Consider the following 24,371-nt stretch of genomic DNA (forward strand, 5'->3'; position numbering starts at 1 on the left):
TGCCTCCTCGAGTTCCTCGACGTTGATGGCTTAGAATTAAAGTGAATTGTAGTTGATGAATAATTTATTTACTGGGACCCATTCAGTGTTGTATATATATATATATATATATATATATATATATATATATATATATATATATATATATATATATATATATATATATACATATATATATATATACACATATGTATATATATATATACATATATACATATATATATAATATATATATATATACATATATACACATGTGCATGTGTGTATACACATACACACACACATATATATCTTATTTTGTTTCACATAATATATATTTATTTATCGTTGTTTCGTTTTATGTGTTATTTGACGTAGACGAGTAAGTTGATTATTCGGACATATTTTTCCATTCGTAGTTCATTATAGTTGGCATGTACTTCCATCATATTTTTACTCCATTTTCCATAAAACTAACCACGGGATTAGATTTTACTATATGCGTCATATCAGATTCCTGGCAAAGTGGGCGTGAGGGTGATATTACAATACAATCAATTTCAGCTTCAACAAACTTTAAGGGAATACTAATAATTTATAGTTATATGGTTCAATATCTATTTGATATATACAACTTGCTGCAGCACCTGCCTTTCTAGTGCAGTAGGAAAGTTTTTCCATGATTGTACCGTCAGTGTTAGACGTACAATTAGTTATCTGTTTGAAAAGTATTTCATTGGAGCATTCTCGTTTATCTTATGGTTATCATGAACTGTCTAAGGAAAGCGCACAATATTTATATCGCGCAGACCCGTGATACAGGGCCTTATTAGATGAAAGACCGAAGATCCTGAGGGACGCCGTTCACAAGAATATTTTATTTACTAATAATAAGCCCTTGAAAAATATTTTGTTGTTATAGATAATAATGAGTTGTCTCTTATTTATTCATAGCTAATAACAAGAATATTCATTATTTCTATTTCATTATAATTATAGTTCAAATCAATGCGGTTGTTGACGCAGATTGAGAGTCAATTGTTTGAACGTATCCGTTTGTAAACAAAAGAGGCGCTGGACGCTTGCGGCAGGGGGTAAAAGCAGAGTTGTTTATAACACAGTAGTGTTAAAATGTCAAAGAATGATGCTTTACGCTCAGGCGCCACAGGCAGTGGCTTTCAACGATGGATAAGGTAAGGGAAAGTTAAGGACTAATCCCTATAGGGGGGGGAGGGGGCTAGTCAGTGTCATGGTTAGACTCGGCATCATTTTGCGCGCCATGGCGTTGTAGAGAGGCCCAGGCGACGCGATGAGAGTAAATAATCGCCTGTCTTTGCCTTCTCTTCGCTTTGGGCCCATTCTTCCAGTAATAAACACAGCATAGTTAATTGATCCAAAATAAATATCGTACCATGCTGACTTGTTGTTTGTTCATGTTTACTATTGTTTACTGTAACAGCACCTTTAAGTCATGTTTATTTTCATTATTCTTTTAGATTGTTTACATTTTTCATTTATCTTCATGGGTAAAGTTATCATATTCAAATGTGAATGAACAAGTTCTTATGTGTTGCTCCAAGTTTTCAGTTTTTAAAATAAGATCCAGTTAGGAAAAGTTGAGTTTTTGACATTTTCATATTTGTAAGTATCAAATAATTTAAGAATAAAGTTTATATGACTGTAAGTATCAGTGATAAGTACATAGTATATATATGCATTTGGGAAGTGCTGTCACATGAATGTCCCAGTTATCAAATTGTTGGATGTGAAAATAGGAATAATTTAACAATTTATCTGTAACTACAGAAGGGTGGCAGACAGCCGAGATGCTTCTGTGCCCTGACATGGTCTGAAATTAGTTGGAACTGTTTGGCCTTGTTTACTAGGTCCTAGTATTGTCATGTAACGTTGGTGTATATCATTTATTGTTGGTACTTTGGTTAATTTATTATTTAACAAATTACTCGATTAACTTTTTTAAATATAATTAAGTAGTAAAACAAGAACTTGTGCATATGTAATGATATATTAAAGAATAGTCCTAGTATTGTCATGTAACATTGGTGTATATCATATATTGATGATACTTTGGTTATTTTAATATTTAATAAATTACTCGGTTAACTTTTTTAATATAATTAAACAAGAACTTGGGCATATGTAATGATATATTAAATAATAGTGCATTTTATATATAGATCTTACTATGGAAGCATTATTAATAATAGAAACAAATCTCAGTTTACAAACAGCTTTTAAGAACCACACATGAATAAACCTCCCTGACATGGTTCCCAACAATCAAGAAAATATATTCTATATATTGTACACAAGAAAGCATGATGATATATAACATGGTTTACATAAACCACCCCAATAGATAATCTACTCACACAACTGGCAACATACTACTCAAACAACTAGAAATCTCACAACAAGCAAGAACCATGTGAACATGACTGCATTCATGCCATCATCTAACTTCAAAACAGTATAAACACAGAACAGGTTTGGCCCACATGCACATTGCCCCCAGATGCAGTCACCACACAGAAAACATTGAATATATCCAACATTCCTTTACACTGTCTTTTGCCCTTCCCCTTCGTGCACAACAAACATTCCTTGTGCATCCAGTGCCACCTTCACCCCATCCATTGGGTTGCCTCCATCCATCTCATTCTTAGTCTTCCTCTTAAGTTCCCTTCATTCATAGTGGCATCAATCAAGTGGTAGACATCAGTGGCAGGCAATCTGTAGACCAAGTGGCAGCAGTCTAGCTGGTGGTAGTCGAGTGGCAGATCAAGTGGTGGCAGTTGAGCGGTAGACAATGTGGCAGCATTTGAGTGGTGTTAGTCAAGCAGCTGGCCATTGGCTGAGCTGGGGATTGGAGACACCATGTTGGGTGCCAAATGTTAAGCTGTAGTCTTGCCCCACATTGGGCACCAAGTGTTAGGCTGGTAGTCTTGCACCATGTTGAGCACCAAATATTAGGGTGGTAGTCTTGCCCCACATCGGGTAGCCGAATGTTATATGGCTCACTCTAAGGCAAGAAAAGGGGAAAGGGAAGAGATGGCGAGGGAGGTGACAACTGTGTGTTTCAAGTCGTGTCCCAAGGCAGTCTGCTTACGGAAGAGAAGGTGAGAAAGTACGAAGACAGCAAGTCAGGCTCACAGTGTGATGCTCCAAGGTGATCTGAATATTTTACGTTCATCTGTTCTTTACATACACAGGCAGGTCGTGACCCATGCCCTTAATTGGTATGAGGTAAAAATTGATGCATGGGAAGTTGGATGCAAAACATTCCTATACTAATGAGTCACCAAGTATGGGTGTCCATTCCTCAATGAATCCAGTGTTCATCACGTGGTCAGGCAAGGCTGTGGTTGAGTCATCACTGGCACTGCATGTGAGTTCCTAAAGGAGGCTGTTTGACCTACCTGTGGGCCTCATGGAAGCTTTGGTCGATCCAACAAAACTGGGCAGCACATAGAGTCACAAGGCTGGGGCAAGTGTGTCCCATGGGACCACTCTGCATGTCAGCGAGGTCATGGGATGGTGAGGTGAGGTGAGGGAGGAGTGAGGGCAATCCTCCAAACAAAAAGCCTAGAAATAAATGAACCCCTTGTATAACATGTTATAACTAAGGTGGAGTTGCATAATTAAGTTAGCTAAGTTTGTATAACATGTTATAACTAAGGTGGAGTTGCATAATTAAGTTGGCTGAGTTTTATTATCAAAATTGAACGAGTAATGAAATTCTATATAATATTGATACCAATAATAATGATAATGTTACCACAATAAAACTTGTGTCAGTCATAAGTGTTATACAGGTTTAATTTCTTGGTTTACATACATATTACGAAAAAAAAAATTCCTCCTTATTAGGGGATGGTCCAGCCAAGGCATATGCTCATTCATACCCAGTTGTTGTCCCTTTTATCATGATAAAAGGCTATCACCGTCTCTCACCCACTGCTTGGTTAAGAGCTTAGCAACACAGCACCTCCAGAGCAGGGCCCAACAGATAAAGCTAGTTTACCCCCACCAGCTCATTATATGGTGACTCTCCCCCCTCGTGCACTCCTGAATTTACAGAGCAGACAAGAAGGTATCCTTTTGTGCCAGATTTCTTATTAGCTAATAATTTATTTGGTGTGCCAGATTTCATATTGGCTAATAATTTATTTGGTGTGCCAGATTTCATATTAGCTAATAATTTATTTGGTGTGCCAGAGTTCTTTTGTTTTATTCTTTAATAAATTTAATAATGCTAGCACAACAAGATCTATAAACAGTCAGCATTAACCCCTTCGTTACTGACCCGTCAACCTTACGTAAACAAACATTTCAAACCGTCCCACGAATGGCTGGAGCCTTATGTTTGTAAACTCAGACACTTGCCACCACGTGGGTAGAAATAACCCAGAAACCGAGGCCTTGAGAGCCCTCAATACACACAGCTTATAACTGTGACACGTGCGGGTCACGGGGAGCATGCTCGGTTCCTGGCGGGTGCACTCAGCCGTGACATGCAGGTTTCACAAAACATACATCCGGTACTCAAGGGGTTAATGTGAGAATGATAAAAAACATAGTATACTGTGAGGGTAAAACAGAAACTTCTGCATTAGTTGTGACTGCAAAAAAGTTTCGACTATTGGAGCCTATGTACTGTAGAATTTTCCAGTTTCTGGGAACAGTTCATATTATAAATGTAGAAGTGTATGCCATGGAGAAAGATGCTGAAAAAAAAAAATAGATGAGTCACTGATTATTCATCAGTAGATGATTTACATATAATTCACTATGGTCTTGGATCATGTGTTGGACTCATGATCAATAGCTGTTATCATTTTGCCAGATCTACAGGTAATGCTATGACCTAACACCCACACCCACATCCGTCTCCTTCCCCACAAGAGTTGGAGTGCCAGCTTGCAGCACAGTGATACTTGAATTATTTCAGCCCTGGGTGGAAGTTGATCTCAGACTGCTGGAGTACCAGTTATGAACACTATTACTGTGCCATCGAGCCTTGAGATCACCAGTGTTTACATACAAATGATGCCTTTTTTTATTACCTAGTAATTTTTCCCACTACAGTATTTCAGTGTTAACCTCTTCAGTACGAGTCAAATTCTCGTACGCAGCATCAGATGCCTAATGTACAATGCATCACACTACTTGCACTACAAAATATAAAGTCGCTGTTATATGACTTGTTCTCTTGCACTCTGAGTAATAATAAATACAGAAGACCTGATCAAACCAGTTCACAGAATTTGGGGGTCACTTAGCTACAACTACAAAATAAATATAATCAAGACACTGACGCCTGCATCCTCATATACTGTACCCACTTGTGCCTCATGATGCCTACATATGGAAGAGGTTAACATAATGATCGTACTGTACAGATAATATGTTTATTATTAATAATTATAGTATGTTTGAGCTTTTGTTATTGTGCATCATGTTTATTGGACAGTACTGTATACATTATACCAGGTGGCACATTGATGAAAAATAAGTGATATGATTACAGTATTCAGGTTGCTAAAGGGGATAGACTAGTGACAGAAGAGATCTCTTGGTTAGGGATAGGAGAGCTTTATAAGAGTATATGAGAAAGCTTGTCTGAAGGATGTGAAGAAATAGTTTTCCATATAAATACATAATTACTTGGAATAGCATAGAAGGTGATATAGCCCAAAATGGAAAAATACAGGAATTCAAATCTAAATATGATAATTGGAAATTAAGGATACAGACCAAGCTTGAACTGTACATGAATTTGAGGCTAGGTTTCCTGTACACTACAGTTAGGTAAATATAAACCAACAAGCCTACCAGTGTTTACATACAAACACTGCCAATTTGGTGTGTTGTGTTGCCTTGTGATTTGTCTATAAATAATTTCAGAAGATAAAAAGTTGAAATTCGTTCTCCAGGTTTCAGAAGATTCTGGAAACAAGAGACCTTTTGGGGTAATTTCAGAATACTTGGAATTTCACCTAGCTTTGCCAAAAATTACTGTCTTTTCTGATTATTTCCAAGTCATCTTTCATTCCAGGAATTGGAGAATTCTGACTAGTGCAGTTTCCAACTAGGGATAAATTTGATAATTTTTTTCGTCTGGCATTTCAGAAACAGTTGAAGGATTTAATAGTGATAAAGTGCAACGGATAGCAAATTCTGTATACTGTTGGTAGAGCTAGAGAGCATGGACAACTGGAAAGCACTGGAATATTGGAAGAGAGTGGCCTGCATCATGATTATTAGCGCTGGGTTAAAAAAATCCGGAAATCTTAGCTCCATCTCAGTGCTTCTTGAATATCATGAAGGCTGTGAGATGTGAGCTAGAGAATTGCAACAGAGATGTGGAAACAGTGGCTAGCAGGAAGGATCATAGCAGGTGTTTTGACTCTGTCTGCACAACAAAATTAATTGAGAAACTGCAAAAAATTGTGCGGCAAGATCCAGGCAATGCGATGCAGACCTTGGTGAGAGAGATGGGTGTTGGAGTGGCAACTATGAAGAAAGCGCTGAACAAGGATCTTTGCTACTCCTCATACAAGAGGTGCAAGGGCCAACTACTCACCACCAAGGCCCAAGAGAACCCACCTTACGAAAGCCAAGAAACTCCTCAACGAGGTCAAACACCCAGTCAAGCCAGGGATGCTCTGGTTCTGCTCTGGTTCTTCTCAGATGAGGAGAACTTCTTCCAGGACCAGTTGCACAACATGCAGAACAACAGGTGGCTAGCCTACAGTCCACACGAAGTCCTGCACTTCATGAAGACCAAGTTCTCTCAAACTGTGATGGTCTTTGGGTGTGTTTCCAGTGAAGGCCACATCATGCTGCACCACATATTTGAAGAGGGACTCGACTCACTTCAGATGGTTATATTGAGTTGCTGTCCACTGTTGTCAAGTGCTGGGTGGAGAAGGTGGCTGTGGGAAGACCATACATGTGGCAGCAGGACTCAGCTCAATGTCACACCTCTGAGAACTAATATGACTTCACCAGTCCCAACATCTGGCCCCCAACTCACCTGATTGTAACCCCATGGACTATTATGTATGGGGCTCAATTGAAAAAGACACCAATCGTACTGCCTGCAACACCAAGGACGAGCTGATTACCAGGTTCAAACTGGCATTCAGGTGTCTCTCAAAGGACATCGTGAAGGCTGCGTGCTGCAGGTTCAGGTCCTGCCTGGAGGCTTAAGGTGGCTTCTTTGAGTGAACTGTATTTGGCAGAAAATCCTTGAAGAGATGCACTTTGAATTTTGAGAATACATAAGTTTTTTGCCAAGATATGATGTTTTTCTTTCCTTTCTGAAAAGGTGTCAGGTTTATCCTGAACACCCCATATATATATATATATATATATATATATATATATATATACATACTGTAGAGAGAAAGATGTGATTGAGAGTTTGATTCTGTGACCAAGTCTGTTTTGTGCTGGTAGTGTCATAATTGGATGGTGTCCTGAATGCAAGCCTACAAATGTGGTTCTTGTTTCTCTTTGGAGGGATTTTTCTCAAGGGTTGATGTTGGGTGGGTTTTTTGTTGGAGTATTGAATTTGGTAATCTCTCTTGAAGAACTTGTTTTGTGACCTGGATATGATTATGTTTGTGTGGGTGTATTGTATGCTACAGGTGGTAAGGTGTGTTGTATATATTTGAGTAGTAAGCTGCTGCTCTTGTGTGATGTATTAAGATGAACTGTGTACCTATGGGAGGTTTGTGGTGTCAGAGTGCAGGTGTACTATTGGGTGGTTTAGTATTTTATTTTGTATAGTTTGTAAAGTATATGTTTTGCTGATTGCTGACGTCACAACTTCAGGTAAACAAAATGTAATGAAATCAAAGTGAAACCAAATCATTCTGAAGTTAACATTAATTGATATCCCCATTTTTTATTTGATGATGATTGCACAGGATTTTTTTTACAGTAACTTATTGCAAGAAGCTCACATGCCGAGTGGGTTAAGGTGTCATTACTTGCAGTGTAAGTTGAGGTGATAGTAGTTCAAATCCAGCTGGGATGGAGCTAAAATAAGGGCATGGTTCATTAAATTCCATGCTACAAAGTCCTCTGAAAGGGGCACCATTCCAACTTCCTGATAGGGGGAGTTTGTGACTTAAAACCAAATCATCATCAACTTATTGTAAAGATTTAAAAGGTACTGTTGCCATGCAGTTCCACAAGTCATAATATGGTTGAAAGGTTGCCAACACCTACTTTAGCTGTTGATGCAGAAACACCCACAAGTTCAAAGTTTCTTCACAGAGATCTATGGGAGGATGTGAGGCAGTGTTTCCAGTCAAGGAAAATCAAAGCAACGTTTTTACTATTATTGTGTTAATTTTTTGCAATTTCTACACGTGGTATTTAACTGTTATCAAATAGAGGGCATTCATCTGTTTAATATGGTTTCTTTGTAGCTATTTCATTCAGTTGTGTATGACCCCATTGGTAGGAAAGGGTTGTAGTTTGGGCAAAGGTATAACAAAAGGACAGCACTGTGTTGTATGTATAAGTGGTTTGAGTCCTGGATGTTGTAAAGAAAATTAGTAATGTCTTACAAATTGTATAGAAGATATTGTAACTTGATAAAGGCATTTGAAGATGAGACATACTGACCTTATATTTTGTTTCCTCCACATAGGCTATCCATTGATGATCTACCTCTTATTCGACCTCCAACACACCACATGCTTGCACATGTGACAGGGGGCCTAAAAGCACTTTATGAAGAATTATATAAACACAAAGACGATGTCAAATCAGAAGAAAAAGCCAGTGACAAGACCAAGGAAGGGACAAAAGGCAAAGAGAAAGGGAGTGCAGGAGACAGTAAAAATAAGGAATCAGAAAAGGTATCCAACAAAGACAAGGGTCAAACAGATGAGAAAAGTGAAAGTAGTGATAAAAAGAAGAAGGAGAAAGAAAATAGAGAAGAAAAGAAAAAAGAAGACGAAGATGAAGATACGGAAAGCCCAAAAAAGTCTGATGCTTCTGAAGACGAGAAGAACGATACTGAAGACGGGGAAAAAGTAGACCATGGGGGTGGTGAAGAAGGGGGTGGAGGAAAAGAAGATAAAAAGGAAGAAGAGGATGAAAAAGACAAATCAGATTTAAATTCAAGTGATAAGATTAATGAAGATGACGGCTCAGATGTGGAAAAGGAAGACATGGGTGAGTTTGAGATTTATCAGAACTTAAGTTACTTGCTCAACTAACAAGCCTTTCAATGACATGATTGTGTGTGTGTGTGTATGTGTACACAGGAACCTCACTTCACCATGGGATACAAATGCAAGAAAAACCAATGAAGCAAGTAAAGAAAAGACAGTAAGATCTTTTGTGTGTTACTGTTTTTAAGAATATGTAATATATGAGAGAACTTACTACCTACTGTTTATTTTCTCTAATGGTTTTTCTTGCATATATATATATATGTATATCGTACATATATCAAGGGCTTTTTCCCCCCATACAAGGGAGGTAGTCAAAGTCAAAAGGCATAATTCCATTCCCATGCATTTCATCCTCACCCACTCCACTCCCATTCACCACGCCTCCCTCCCTCCCTCTTTTCTTTGCTCTTCCTGGATGGCAGATCATCCCTGCATCTTGCCCAATGCCCTGAGTCAGGAGCAAAGCAGAGAGACACAGCACATCCACAGCAACACTGCTTCATTTAATTGGCAACCCCACCCCACCCCTCTCCGCCCCCGCAAGCAGAAAAAAGATGAGAGAAATCCCTTTGGGCTGAGTTAAATATATATATATACACACACACACATACATATATATTTACATTTACCAAAAGGCTCTTTCCCGTTATAAGTAAGGTGGCATAGTCAAAGCATACATCCACCTTTTGTCTATCCCATGTATGCATGTGTGTGTGTAGGTTTTTTATTCTCAATCTTTCTGAAAACTATAATTTTTTTTTCTCTCTCTCTCTCTCTCTATCTCTTTCTCCTCCCAGAAACGACACCTTACACTGATGAGGAGGGTGAATTTGCACCAGAACCAGATATGCCTTTGTTAGCATCACGATACAAACACATTCAGGTTTTGGCTCGAGGGCAGTCTGCCATAATCATCAAAGCTCTTGTAAGTTTAATGTCTTTCTTTTTCTTCATTATGATATTTTTTGTATAATACTCCAGGGTTGTCCTGTGGTACTGTATTCATTATGAAATATATGTTGTTGACATTTAGTTCTTAATATCTGAAGCTGTTATTATTATTCATTCACAAGTGACTTTAAAGTTAGATATGTATCCTTATTTTGAAAATATTTCATAAATTCCTCTCCTGCAGGATACTTTCCATTCTGATAAACCAGTAGGAATTAAGGTCCTTCATCGTGTTTACAAACCCATAGGATCTCAGGAAGCAGATATTCTTCTAGAGCTACACAGAGCTGATCCCTGGCTCTATGTTCCTTTTGCTCGCCTACTGGTAATTTTGGCTTTTCTGAAGGGAGTTGGGAGATAGGGTTGATGAATGAGTATTAGGATGGTTTGGACACATGGAAAGAAGGAGTGAAGAAAGAGTAGTAGAATAGGTGTGGAAGGCAGAGGTGGAAGAAGTGAACATGAAGGGGGGGACCAAGGATGAGATGGATGGATGGGGTAAAAGGGGCATTGGGAAAGAGAGGAATGTCTGTTGAGGAAGGAAGGGAGAAGACAGAAGATAGGGGTGAATGGAGAATGGTTGTGTATGGATGATGCTGTGATGCATGGAAGGGAGTGGGTGGGGGATGGGGGAGAGTATGTGAATTATATTTTGATGCAGCCCAAAGGGATTTCTCCTCATTTCTCTTTTTCTGCATGAGGGGATGAAGAGAAGGGGTTGCTGATTGAATGAAGTGGCCTTGCTGTGGATGTGCTGTGTCTTGCTATATTGCCTGAGACCCAGGGCAGTGGGCAGGATGCAGGGATCCTGTTATCCAGGAGGAGCCAAGATAAAAGGGAGGGAGGGTGTGAGTGGAGTATGTGGGAATGAAATGGATGGGATTTTTTTTTTTTTTTTTTTTTTTTTTTTTTTTAGCTACCTCTCTTGCAAGGGAGCCATAGGTATATGTATGTACATAAAATATGATGGTATTCTATCATAAATTGTTTTATTTCATTTAATAAATTTATTTCTTTTTCAGAATCAGTTCCTCTATGGTCCACACTATTGTTTAGTGTTTGAATACTTGAGCCCCACACCTTTATATAACCATTATGAGTTAAGAAACATTCGTGGCAAGACCAGTATTCCTCATGTCAGACAGCTTACTGTTAAGCTGTTGACAGTGTTGGGATTTCTGTACAAGCAAAATGTCATTCATGCAGATCTCAAGCCAGAAAATATTCTCTTAAGAGATGGTGAGTAATAGGCATTCTTGTAATTTTTCATTCTATTTTATATTGTCTTGGTGGATATACTTGCATGTGTTTCAGTGTTTGCTATTGTAAAAGATCATTGCAGCAGTAGGCACAAATAAGGCCATACAATTACAATTCATGATCTTGCCATCAGTATCTATCTTCCTCATTGTAAGGGAGGTAGTCAGCCAAGGCATGCACCCACCCACACCCAATTTCACTCCGATCCAACTCCTGCTTGTTTCCCTATCATCTTAGCTCCTCTTGGATGAAAGGTTATCCCGGTCTCCTGCCCACTGCTCAGGACAGAAGCAATGCAGCAAAACAGCACATCCACAGCAGGACCAGCTGCTTCATGTACACAGTGACCCTCTCTCCTTGTCCCCTACTTTCTCCCTTCCCGGCTCAACAGACACCCTTTTCCTCTGAGCTCCTTTCACCCCATCCATTCGTCTCGCCTTTAATCTTCCCCTGAGGCTCACTCCATCCACCTCTGGTTTCCACACTCTTTCTTTCCATGTGCCGAAACCACCTTTCATAAGCCTTATTTGCCACTTCTTTTCTACCTATGCTCTCCTCATTTCTCATTTTATCAATCCTTGAGACCCCCACCATATTCCTCAGGCACTTCATCTCAAACTGACTATCTATATACCAAGGGCATTTTTCCTCTTATAAGGGAGGCATGCACCCACTCCCACCCATTCCATTCATATCCACCATCCTTGTTGCTCTCTCATTTTAGATCTACATGGATTAAGGATCATTCCTGTCCCCTGCCTACTGCCAGGGTCAGAAGCAATGCAGCAAATTAATATATCCACAGCAAGGCTGCTTTACTTAATCAGCAACCCCCCTCTCTGTCATTTCATGTGGAAAATAGAGAAGGGGAGAAATCCCTTCAGGCTGCATCAAAGTATCATCCATACACAGCCATTCTCCACTGACCCCTACCTCCTGCCTTTTCCCTTCCTTGTTCAACAAACATTTCCCTTTTGTTCAAAGCCCCTTGCACACCATCCTTCCACCTCATCCTCAGTTGTCCCCGCAAGTTTACTCCATCCACCTCTGCCTTCCACACCTCATGCTAATCTTTCTTCACTCATTCTTTCATGTCCAAATCATCCCAAATTCATCTTAGACACATTCAAATTTCTCCTTTCTACTTCTCTTGAATGATAAATCTCCCTGTACATTGCCATAGGCACAATCACCCCTTTATATAATCTGCTCTTTGCATTGATTTCCAGGTACCTATTTGTCATGGCACTTGTTATTCACCCATGATGTTTACTTGGTTCCCTCGCTCAAGAATTTACCTCCACCCACACTTCTCCATTCATGTGACCTCAGATACTTAAAACAATCCACCTTATCAAATCTCTCTTCTTTAAGACTTGTCTCCAACTTAATACCAGCCTCTCCACTTGTGCATATCATCGCCCTATATTTACTCTAATTTTCTTTCATCTTCCTCCTATCACATACCTTCCTAAAGTCCATCACTAACTGCCTTAGACCCTCCTTCATCCCCACCACAAGTGCAGTTTCATCAGCAAACAACTAGCTCACATCCCATTTCCCTCGTACTCTTTTTAACCATCTTCAATCCCCTGCTCATCAGGAGGAAATAGAGTAATAATTTGTTCCATCCATCACATCATTACCTTAGGTAAAGAACATTACTGGTGCTCACACCAAGCTTTGAGGAACCCCACTAGGTACTTCCTTCCAATCTGACATTAGCATTATTCAGCACTATTCTTATAAATCTGTTCTTAAGAAAGTCCTTTGCCCATTTCTATAGAACTCCTTGAAGCCTGTGCATTTTTTGTGAGATACATTATGAAAAAAATTCTCTAGATATATAGAATCCACCCACCCAATCTTGTGTAGGACATAAATTTCTCTTGAGTAAAAGCTCACTTGCTGAGCATGTTAGGGCATCGTTACTTGCTGCGAAGGTTGAGGGGATGACAGTTTGAGTCCTGCCACTTGTGAAGTTGAACCAAGGGTATGGTTCATTAAATTCCATGCTGCAAAGTCCTGTGTGAGGCACCATTCTAGCCTTCTGATAGGGGGGAGTTTGTGACATTAAACCATATCAAAATCTCAACAAATTTTAATGTGTATGTGCATATGTGTGGTGAACAGTGAACAGAATAAGATAAGAATTAATGAACTATTTGTATAGGTTAAAGGTTTCCCAAACCTCTAGATTTGGAATTAAGTATAAAGTGTCTTACATCGTATTTTCCATTTCAGAGGATGACCTGTCATCAATTATGGTGGTCGACTTTGGAAATGCCCTACGTAACACAGATGAAGAATTGTCTCTCTATTACACAGATTTCGAACTACAAACTCTTCTTTATAGAGCTCCAGAGGTTCTTTTTGGTATGAAATTTAGTCTCGAGGTAAGTATACACTTGCAGACATCTATGTTTATACCAAGGGCCTCTTTCCTGTTATAAGGGAGCTAGCCAGCCAAGGCATGCATCCATTCCCATCCATTCCACTCCCATCCTACACCCATTTGTTTCCCTCTCCTCTTAGCTCCTCATGTATAAAGGGTCATCCCTGTCTCCTGCCTATTGCCTGGGTATGTGTGTCAAAGCATACACCCATCCCATGACTATCCAAAATCCACTTGTTTTCCCCTCCACCTTGGCTCCTTTATTTGTTTATGTGGGGTTTGGGTAGGGCCTAGATGGGATTCACATTGTGAACAGTTTGATTGATACACAGGTCACCGTAACAGATTGTGGTCATATATAGAGACTTAGGTAACCTGTTCCATGATAGGGATGCACTCTGGAGGAACAGGCTGTACTGCTGGGAAAGTGTTGAATTGCACTGTTCATATGGCTTCAACAAAAAGGAGTGAAAGGGGCATATGATTAGAGTAAAAGAATTGAATCCTGCCACCAGCGAAGTTGAACCAAGGGCATGGTTCATTAAATTCCACGCTACAAAGCCCTCTGTGAGGGGCACCGTCCTAGCCTCCAGATAGAGGGGGAGTGTATGACGTTAAACCATATCATCATCAAAAGAAGTGAAGATTTTCTTCTCCCATGTCTATCCATTCTTGTTACACCTATCAGCCTATTATGTCTCTTGAAAAACACACACACACACACAGAAGATTAAGAAATGGAATGAAAACAGAAAAAATGAAGAGATAGCTTTCAAAGAAATAGTACAACAGATGCAGGAAAATGCAAAGGACAAAATTATTCAAGTAATCAAAGAAAAAGCAAATTGGGTCAGATATAGTGGATAGAAAAAAGTGTGTTGTAGTAAATGGACTAAAGGAAAAACATGGTTTGGTTAGGTATTCGAGAGAAAAAGCAGAAAAAGAAATGGCAAAAACAATTCTAAAAGAAGTACAAGTCAATGACCAAGATGTAGAAAAGAAATAGAAGTATTTAAATTGGGTCAATATTCTAAAGAAAAAAAATGACCCGTAAAGAAAATCACAAATGGTAGCAGAAGACATACTGGCAAAATCAGGTAAGTTAGCAGAGTGAACATTACAAATTTATATGGATAAAAAGAGAAATGAATTTTGAGGAACGAGAGAGAAGACACTAAGAGATGAAGCTGAAGAAAAAAATGCAAAAAGAACAGACAAAGCGAAGAGTTCTATTGGAGAGTCTTAACCCCTTCCATACGGTGCCGCACACGTAGGCGTCATGGGGAGCGAGTGTATTCGCGAGGCTGCCATATCGGCGTCTTGATTATATTTATTGTAGTTGCCCCTCCATAATGACATTCTTTCCAATTCTTTTGTAATCGCATTTTCTATGGTTATCAAAATTCACGGGTGAAGAGAGAACGATCGATATAAGCGGTGACTATATTTTATGATGCGAGTATTATTACGACACGTCGTACGGCTGGCATTGGCTGCTGCCACCAAGATCTAAGTCCATGACGCCTATGTGTGCGGCACCGTATGGAAGGGGTTAAACATGAGGCTGAAAAATGGTACTCTAAGGTAAGCGAAACGAAAGGAACAAAACGAGATGAAGAAAAATTAAAAGTGGCGTATACTAATATAGATGGATTAATCTCAGGATTGGGTGAACTAAATGATCACTTGCCAGAAGAAAAACCAGACCTAATGTGAATTTTGGAGATGAAATTAAGAGGTCCACTACCACCAAATAGTGTTGGTCATGGGTTATATAATTATTAGATTAAAAACAGAAATGAGAAACAGGGCAGAGGAATCATGTTTTTGGCCAAGAAAAACTTAAATGTGATGAAGGTTACAGAGGGTAAAAACAGTGAAAATTAACATGATAAAAGTTGAAGACAGTGACATAAAAAGTAGAAAGTTTGTGGAGATTTATGTGCCCCCAAAAACAGGTTCTTGGAAAGAGGGTGAGCATTCAGAAATGTTAGATGATACAAGGGATTCATTAAATGAGATGCTGAAGTATGGTGGTAACCTAGAACTTATGGGAGATTTTAACTGCAAGGAAATCTGTCAGGAAGAGATGACAATGAAAGGCAGAGAGATTCTATGGGGAAATGTATTACTTGACATGACTATAGAACATACAGTGACACAATGGGTAAAATGAAATACCAGATACAGAAATAATGAAAAACTGTTGGGACTAGATTTAATATTTACAACAGAACCTGTAATTGTGGATAAAATTGAATACAGGACACCATTTTGAAAGTGACCACATACTAATAGAGGTTAAACTAAAGTAGGAAATGTATATAGAGAGAAATGAGAAATACAGAAAAGGAAGATTAATGTACAACAAAATGGACTTTGGGAAACTTAAGAAATTATTTCAAAATGCAAATTGGGAAAAAAAAATCAAAAAGACACGAGTGGAAGAGAAATGGATGATTTTGATGGAAATTTATAATGAAGGAGTGAATAAATATGTACCAAGACAGAAACAAGAAAAGGTGTATATTAAGTGCTGGTTCAGCAGAAGATGCAGTGAGGCAAAAAATAGAAGAGATGAAGCTTGGAAAAGATGGAAAGAAGATAAAAAATCTGGAAAGTTGCAAATATATGTCAACCACAGAAATGAATATGTAAAAGCGTGGAGAGAAAAAAAACTAAGAAAAAGACATCATAAAAAATGTAAAGATCGACCCAAACTAATCTATAGATATGTGAATGGCATACTTAAAAATAAACAGGAAATGGTGAAATTACACCACAGAAATATAGAATATACAGAAGATTTAGAAATGGCTGAAGTCATGAACAACCAATTCAAGTCTGTTTTCACTAGAGAAAAAGCACAGCATTGGGATGAAGGAATTGAAGTGCGATTACCCCCCCATGAGGGAAATAACAATAACACAAAAAGAAATAATGGATCAACTAATGAACCTTGATGTCAGGAAATCACACAGCCCAGATGGAATTGCAAATCAGATACTAAAAGAATGTAAAGAAGAATTGATGGACAAATATATAACATAATAAGTTGTTCACTGAAAGAAGGAAAAATACCAAAGGACTGGAAAAATGCCAATATTGTACCAATATATAAAGGAGGAAACAAAGAACCAATAAATTACAGACTGGTCTTCCTCACAAGCACTGTAGCCAAAATTTGTTAAAAAAAAATGAAGAATAGATGGATAAAACACCTGGAAGAAAACAATATAATAAACCTGAGACAATTTGGATTCAGATAGGGAAGATCATGTGCCACAAACGTAATCTGTTTCTATGCAATATTAATAGATATAATACAAGAAAGGGATGGATCGGCTGATTGTGCTTTCCTAGACTTTACAAAAACCCTTTGACAAAGTACTACACAAAACTTATTTTAAAAAATGGGAAACATAGGAGGGATACAAGGTAAATTACTAAACTGGATGGAGGATTTCTTGCATGGCAGAAAAATGAGAGTAGTGCTCAGAGAAAAGAGTTCAGCTTGGGAGGAAGTGATTAGTGGAGCTCTGCAGGGATTTGTGTTGGCCCCAATAATGTTCACTACTTATGTGAATGACATGGATGAAGATGTGGATTGTTACATGAGCTTCTTTGCAGATGATGCTAAATTGCTGAGGAAAGTGAATACTGAAATGGATTGTGAATCACTAGAAAGACCTAAACAAGGTTTAGAAATGGAGCCAAAAGTGGGAAGTAGATTTCACCATAAATATAGCATGGAATTTGGAAAAAAGTAAAAAAAGAATATCAGGGCAATATAAAATTAGAACAAAGGAAGTAAAGAAAGTGGGATCTGAAAAAGATCTGGGAGTAATTATCTCAAATGACATGTCCCATGATAAAACAGATAAACAAAATTGTCAGAGAAACTTACAACTTGCTAAGATTAATAAAGGTGGCCTTTACCTATTTAGACAAAAAAAAAAAAAAAAAAAAAAATACTAGTCACACTAATAAGGCCTAGAGTATGTTGCAACACTATGGTCACCCAGTAAAAAAAGATAAGTAAATAAATTAATCCAGAGAGCAGCCACAAAAATGGTCCCAATACTTTCAAACCTGTCATATGAGGAGAGACTGGCTAAATTGAAATTACCGACTTTGGAATAAAGAAGAGAAAGGCAACCTACTGACCATTTACAGAATCATGAAAGGAACAGGTGTCCTTGATAGACAGGACTTACAAAATTGGAATAAGATAAATACAACGGGACATGATAAGAAAAATAAAGACCTGAAAAAACAGTTTCCACACAGAGTGGTGGATATCTGGAACAAACTGGATAAAACAGTAGTGTGTGCAAAAACTATACTCGAATTTAAGAGCAAACTAGACACTGCGAGATACAAAGACGGAACACCACGAGCATAGCTCTCCTTCCCATAAAATACATCTAGGTAAATACACACATTCAGTCTTTTCTTCTCCACCTTCCTTATAGTCTAAATCTCTATTTGGGCACTATTGGAATATAAAGGAGAGAGATTGGGGACATTTGAGGTGAAGTGAAGGTGTTACAAGAATAGATAGAATTATGGAGGTAAGGCAGAAAACAGGGTTGGCAAGGAATGTGATGGATAGTGTGACATTGCTCAGTTGGTTTTATATATATATATATGGCTTGCTGCATTGCTTCTGACCCAGGGTAGTGGGTAAGATGAATGGATGACCCATCATCCAGGAGGAGCCAAGAAAATAGGGAGGGAGGGTGATGAATGGGAGTAGAGTATGTGGGGATGGATTGGATGGGAGTGGATTTATGCTTTTGGCTACCTTGCTTGTAAGGAGGAAAAGGTCTGGTATATATATATAAAGAATGAATGAATGGGGAAAGACTAGCAGAGAATAGGAAGTAGAAGTGGATTAAGTGGTGTTGAAAGAGAGACAAAGAATGGGAGGTTTGGATGTAGTGAAGTTGGCTTTGGATGCATGTGAAATGTGTTGAATAGGGAAAGGAGACTGAAGAAAAATAGGAGCAAATGGAAGGAAATTTTGAATAGATGAAGGAATGGTGTGGCCAAAAGGGACAGGGGTATACAGTTTGGGAAGTTATGCAATAGGAGAAAGTTGAAGATAATAGCAAGGTAATGAGATGTATGAGGGGAGAGGGTGGCAGCAAGTTGGAAGTAAACCTGAAAGAGGAGAGGCTGGAGGATGTGGATAGCTTTAGATATTTGGGGGTCACATGTGGCAGGAAATGGAGAAGTGGGATTGGATGTAAATTAGATTGCGAGGAACAAGTAAATATTTCAGTGGAACCGAAAAGTGTCATGAGACGCCACCTGGAAATGGGCACAAAGAGAAGATTATATGAAGGGATGATCATGTCCATGACACTGTATAAGACAGAGACTTGGATTTTAAGAGAGGCAGAAAGGAGAAGTTTAAATGTGCTTCAGATGAAATGTCTGAGAAGTATGGTAAGGGTACATTGGATAGATTGGATGCACTGGGGGGACGGAGAGGGGGGGTCGCCGATTTAATGAAGCGGCCTTGCTGTGGATGTGCTGTGTCTTGCGACACTGCTTCTGACCCAGGGCAGTGGACAAGGTGCAGGGATGACCCATCATCCAGGAGGTGCTCAGATAAGAGGGAGGGTGGAGGGGTGTGGAGTGTATTCAGGGATGGAATGGATGGAAATGATTTTATGCCTTTCCCTTTTTGGCTACCTCCCTTGCAAGGGGGATAAGGCCTTGGTATATATATGTATGTACATTGGATAGAGTGAGGAGGAGGACAGGGGTGCTGAGGGAGCTGGTAAATAGGGCTGATGAAAGGTTGTTGGGATGGTTTGGACACTTGGAAATAATTAATAAAGATTGGCAAATGAGATGAGGAAAGCAGAGATAGATGGAGTGAACTTGGGGATGACTGAGGACAAGATAAATGGATGGGGTGAAAAGGGCTTTTGAGCAAGAGGGGAATGTCTGTTGAGCAAGGGAGAAGGTGGGGGATAGGGGTGAGTGGAGAATGGTTGTGTATGGATGATGTTTAGATGCAGCCCGAAGTGATTTCTCCTCATCTTAATTTTCTTCATGAGGGGATGGGTTGGAGGTGTTGCTGTGTAAGTGAATTGGCCCTGTTGTGGATTGTTGCATTGCTCTCAGCCCAGTCACTGGTCAGGAGATAAGGATGACCCTTCATCCAAGAGGAGCTAGGATAAAAGGGAAACAAAAGTGGTGGAATGGGTGCAGGACTTTGACTTGCCTACCTCCTTTATAAGGGAAATGATGATTGTATTCCTTAGGCTATCTGTCTGAGCTGTATCTCCCTGGGGAGTGCCATGGCTGGAACAGGGTTTCCCCATAAATCCCTTAGAGAGTATATGTGTAATTGTGTACAATGCAGTTTTCTGTAACATGTTGAATAGTGTATATGGTACATAGATAGGAACTAATTGGGGCAGTGAGGGGAACAAGGGCCCACAATTTTCTTATATTTTTTTAGTATTATTTTTTTTTTCTTTTATTTATTATTATTATTACGTATTATTATTATTATTATTATTATTATTTTTTTTTTTTTCATCTATTTTTTGTCCCCATAAAATAACTAACCTCTTGAATACAATTCAAATATTTGCACTCACATCAGGTAGCCTGATGTATGATGATGCATTACAATATGCACATTACAAAATATAAAGCTACTGCTGTTATCTTAATTTTCTTTTACCCTAAATAAATAAAACATTACAGAAAACATGGTCAAGCATGTTCACAGAATACGGGGTTCACATAGCTACAACTACAAAATAAATATAATCAGGAAGCCAATACCAGCATCCTTGTATACCCACCCACGGCTCATGACACATACATAGACGTCATCATATTCAAGAAGTTAAGGCAAAAAAGTATGGTTTAAAATGGCCACTTCCCTGATGAAGGAGATGAAGGTCTTTGTATGTATTATTATTATTAAAGTTAAACCATTTATATTTCAGGTTGATATGTGGAGTCTAGGATGTTTAGTGGCTGAATGCTACCTTGGTGAACCTCTATTCATGGGCAAAACTAAAAAGGATGTCCTCAAAAAGGTATTTATACTTCAAAATTCAGTTCACATTTTTTGTGTAATAATTGGTTCCTTGAGTTTCACTGACTGGGAACCCGTAGTCCCACAGCATCTGGCAGCAGACCTCAGCTGCTCCCATTGATCTCTCTGGGAAGAAATGTTGTACTTTTCTGTGTTGTGTCATTGTGGGACTGTTTCATTGTCAGTCAATCCATTGTCCCAGGAAACCAGCAGTAGCCACCAGATTGGCCCATGATTTATACATATATACATACATATATCAAGGCTTTTTCCCCCTTACAAGGGAGGTAGCCAAAAAGAAAAAGGCATAAAATCATTCCCACCCTTTCCATCCTTAAATACACTCCACTCCCCTCCACCCTCCCTCTTATCTATTCCTCATTACACTTTTTAATCCACCAAGGCATTTACTCGCTTCTCTCAATCTACATTGTACCTCCACCTTTTCCTGCCACATTTGCACCCAAGTGTCTAAAACTATCCACTTCCTCCAATCGCTTTCCTCACTTCCAGTCTGCTGCCACTTTCACCCCTTGTACATCTCATCACCTTACTTTTACCCACATTTATCTTCAGCTTCCTTCTTTCACACACTCTCCCAAACTCTGTCACCAACTTCCTCAATCCCTCCTCCAATCCTGCCACAAGCGCAGTGTTATCCGCAAATAACAGCTGGCTCACCTCCCACTTTTCTCCATTTTCTTTAACCATCTCCAATCCCTGACCCACCACCCTTGCATTTACCTCTCACACCACCCCATCCATGTATAAGTTGAACAGGCAGGGAGACATAACGCATCCTTGACGAAGTCCCACCTTTACCTCAAACCACTCACCCTCTCCATTTCTAATCCTGACACATGCTCTACTACTCTTGTAAAACCTCTTGACAGCTCCTAGAAGCTTTCCTCCTATCCCGTATATCTGCAAAACCTCCCACAGTGCCTTCCTGTCTACCCTGTCATAAGCCTTTTCCAGATCCATAAAAGCCCAGAAAACATCCTTCCCCTTTCCTATAGCTTTCTCACATATCTGTCTTACCACAAAAATCTGATCTACGCAACCTCTACCCATCCTAAATCCACACTGTTCCTCACCAATTACTCCCTCTGTTCCTCTCCTAATCCTCTCAATCAAGATCCTCCCATAAGCCTTCCCAACTACACTTAAGCTAATCCCTCTGAAACCACTACACTCACACTTGTCCCCTTTTCCCTTGTAAAGTGGAACTCTACAGGCACTCCTCCAGAAGAGATATTGTGCTGTTGTCTGGGTAAGGAATGGGTGTATAATTATGCTGGGGCACTCCCCCTTATAAAAAGAAAGGGCAGTGTAAGATGAGATGCCTTTGGTATATAGATACATACATATACATACCAATGTTTTTTTCTTGGGTCAGAAGCAATGTAGCAAGACACAACACACCCATAGCAAGGCCACTTCACTGAATCTCCAACCCCTCATGCAGAAAAGTAGAAGACTGGGAGAAATCCCTTTGGGCTGCATCAAAATATCATTCACACATACTCCCCCCCCCATCCCCCAACCACTCTCTTCCATTCATCACAGCATCATCCATACACAACAATTCTTCACTCACCCCTATCTTCTGTTTTTTCCCTTCCTTCCTTAACAGACATTCCCCACTTTCCCACTGCCCCATTTACCCCATCCATCCATCTCATCCTTGGTTCCCCCCTTATGTTCACTCTCTCCACCTCTGCCTTCCACACCTTTTTTTACTAATGTTTCTTCATTCATTCTTTCCATGTGTCCAAACCATTCCAATACTCTTTCATCAACCCCATCTCCCAACTCCCTTTCCACCCTCGCTCTCCTCCTCACCACATTTCTCACACTATCCAGCCTAGTAACCCCTACCATATGCAAGGGTAATGGGCTAGGGATTGGAGATGGTTAAAAAAAATGGAGAAAAGTATAAGATAAGCCAGTTGTTGTTTGCTGATGAGACTGTACTTGTGGCAGGATCAGAGGAGGGAATAAGGAAATTAGTGATGAAGTTTGGGAAGGTGTGCAAAAGAAGGAAGTTGAAGATAAATGTGGGTAAAAGTAAAGTGATGAGGTGTATAAGGGGAGAGGATGGCAGCAAATTGGAAGTGAGTATTAAGGGAGAGAGACTGGAGGAAGTGGATAGTTTTGGATACTAGGGTGCGAATGTGGCAGGAAAGGGAGAAGTGGAAGTTGAGGTAGAGTGTAGACTGACAGAAGCAAGTAAATGCCTGGGGGGATTAAAAAGTGTAATGAGAAATAGACATTTAGGAATGGATGCTAAGAGGATTGTATGAAAGGGTGATTGAGCCAATAGAAATGTATGGGGCAGAAACATGGAACATAGGAGAGGAGGAGTTTAAATGTGTTTGAGATGAAACTTATACATGGATGGGGTGGTGCGAGAGGTGAATGCTAGGGTAGTGGGTCAGGGATTGGAGATGGTTAAAGAAAATGGAGAAAAGTGGGAGGTGAGCCAGCTGTTGTTTGCAGACGACACTGCGCTTGTGGCAGGGTCAGAGGAGGGATTGAGGAAGCTGGTGGCAGAGTTTGGGAGAGTATGTGATAGAAGAAAGCTAAAGATAAATGTGGGTAAAAGTAAGGTGATGAGATATACAAGGGGTGAAAGTGGCAGTAGACTGGAAGTGAACATTAAGGGAGAGCGACTGGAGGAAGTGGATAGTTTTAGATACTTGGGTGCAAGTGTAGCAGGAAAAGGTGGAGTGAAGGTGGAGGTAGAATGTAGATTGAGAGAAGCGAGTAAATGCCTTGGTGGTTTAAAGAGTGTAATGAGAAATAGACATTTGGGAATGGATGCGAAGAGGAGACTGTATGAAGGAGTGATTGTGCCAACAGCACTGTATGGGGCAGAAACGTGGAACATAAGAGAAGAAGAGAGAAGGAGTTTGAATGTGTTTGAGATGAGGTGTCTGAGAAGTATGGTGGGGGTTACTAGGCTAGATAGAGTGAGAAATGAGGAGGTGAGGAGGAGAACAGGGGTGAAAAAGGATTTGGGAGATAGGGTTGATGAAAGAATATTAGGATGGTTTGGACACATGGAAAGAATGAGTGAAGAAAGACTAGTAAAAGAGGTATGGAAGGCAGATGTGGAGGGAGTGAACATGAGGGGACGTCCTAGGATGAGGTGGATGGATGGGGTGAAGGGGGCTTTGGGGAAGAGGGGAATGTCTGTTGAGGAAGGAAGGGAGAGGACGGAAGACAGAGGTGAGTGGAGAATGGTTGTATATGGATGATGTTGTGACTGCATGAGGAGGAATGGGCGGGGGGGTGGGGGGTGGGGTAGTATGTGTGAGTGAATTTTGACGCAGCCCGAAGGGATTTCTCCCCGTCCTCGCCTTATATGCAGAGGGGGACGGAGAGGGGGGGTCGCCAATTAAATGAAGCGGCCTTGCTGTGGATGTGCTGTGTCTTGCGGCACTGCTTCTGACCCGGGGCGGTGGGCGGGGTGCCGGGGTGACCCGTC

At 39.8% G+C, this 24,371-nt stretch overlaps 1 protein-coding gene across 1 annotated transcript in view; it reads left to right on the forward strand.

The window, feature by feature from the left end:
- Positions 1–1,014: 1,014 nt before the first annotated feature.
- LOC143029111 (uncharacterized) overlaps positions 1,015–24,371 on the forward strand; it is a 33,215-nt gene continuing 9,858 nt past the window's right edge. The window contains exons 1-7 of the mRNA XM_076191544.1: positions 1,015–1,172; positions 8,669–9,198; positions 9,998–10,125; positions 10,336–10,476; positions 11,174–11,390; positions 13,656–13,807; positions 20,787–20,879. Of these exons, the coding sequence (XP_076047659.1) occupies positions 1,111–1,172; positions 8,669–9,198; positions 9,998–10,125; positions 10,336–10,476; positions 11,174–11,390; positions 13,656–13,807; positions 20,787–20,879 (1,323 nt within the window). The 5' untranslated portion in view covers positions 1,015–1,110. The remainder of the gene's footprint in view (positions 1,173–8,668; positions 9,199–9,997; positions 10,126–10,335; positions 10,477–11,173; positions 11,391–13,655; positions 13,808–20,786; positions 20,880–24,371) is intronic.

The sequence above is a fragment of the Oratosquilla oratoria genome, chromosome 10 (genome assembly GCF_046742065.1).
Source record: "Oratosquilla oratoria isolate Oo_2021 chromosome 10, ASM4674206v1, whole genome shotgun sequence".
Taxonomy (NCBI): domain Eukaryota; kingdom Metazoa; phylum Arthropoda; class Malacostraca; order Stomatopoda; family Squillidae; genus Oratosquilla; species Oratosquilla oratoria.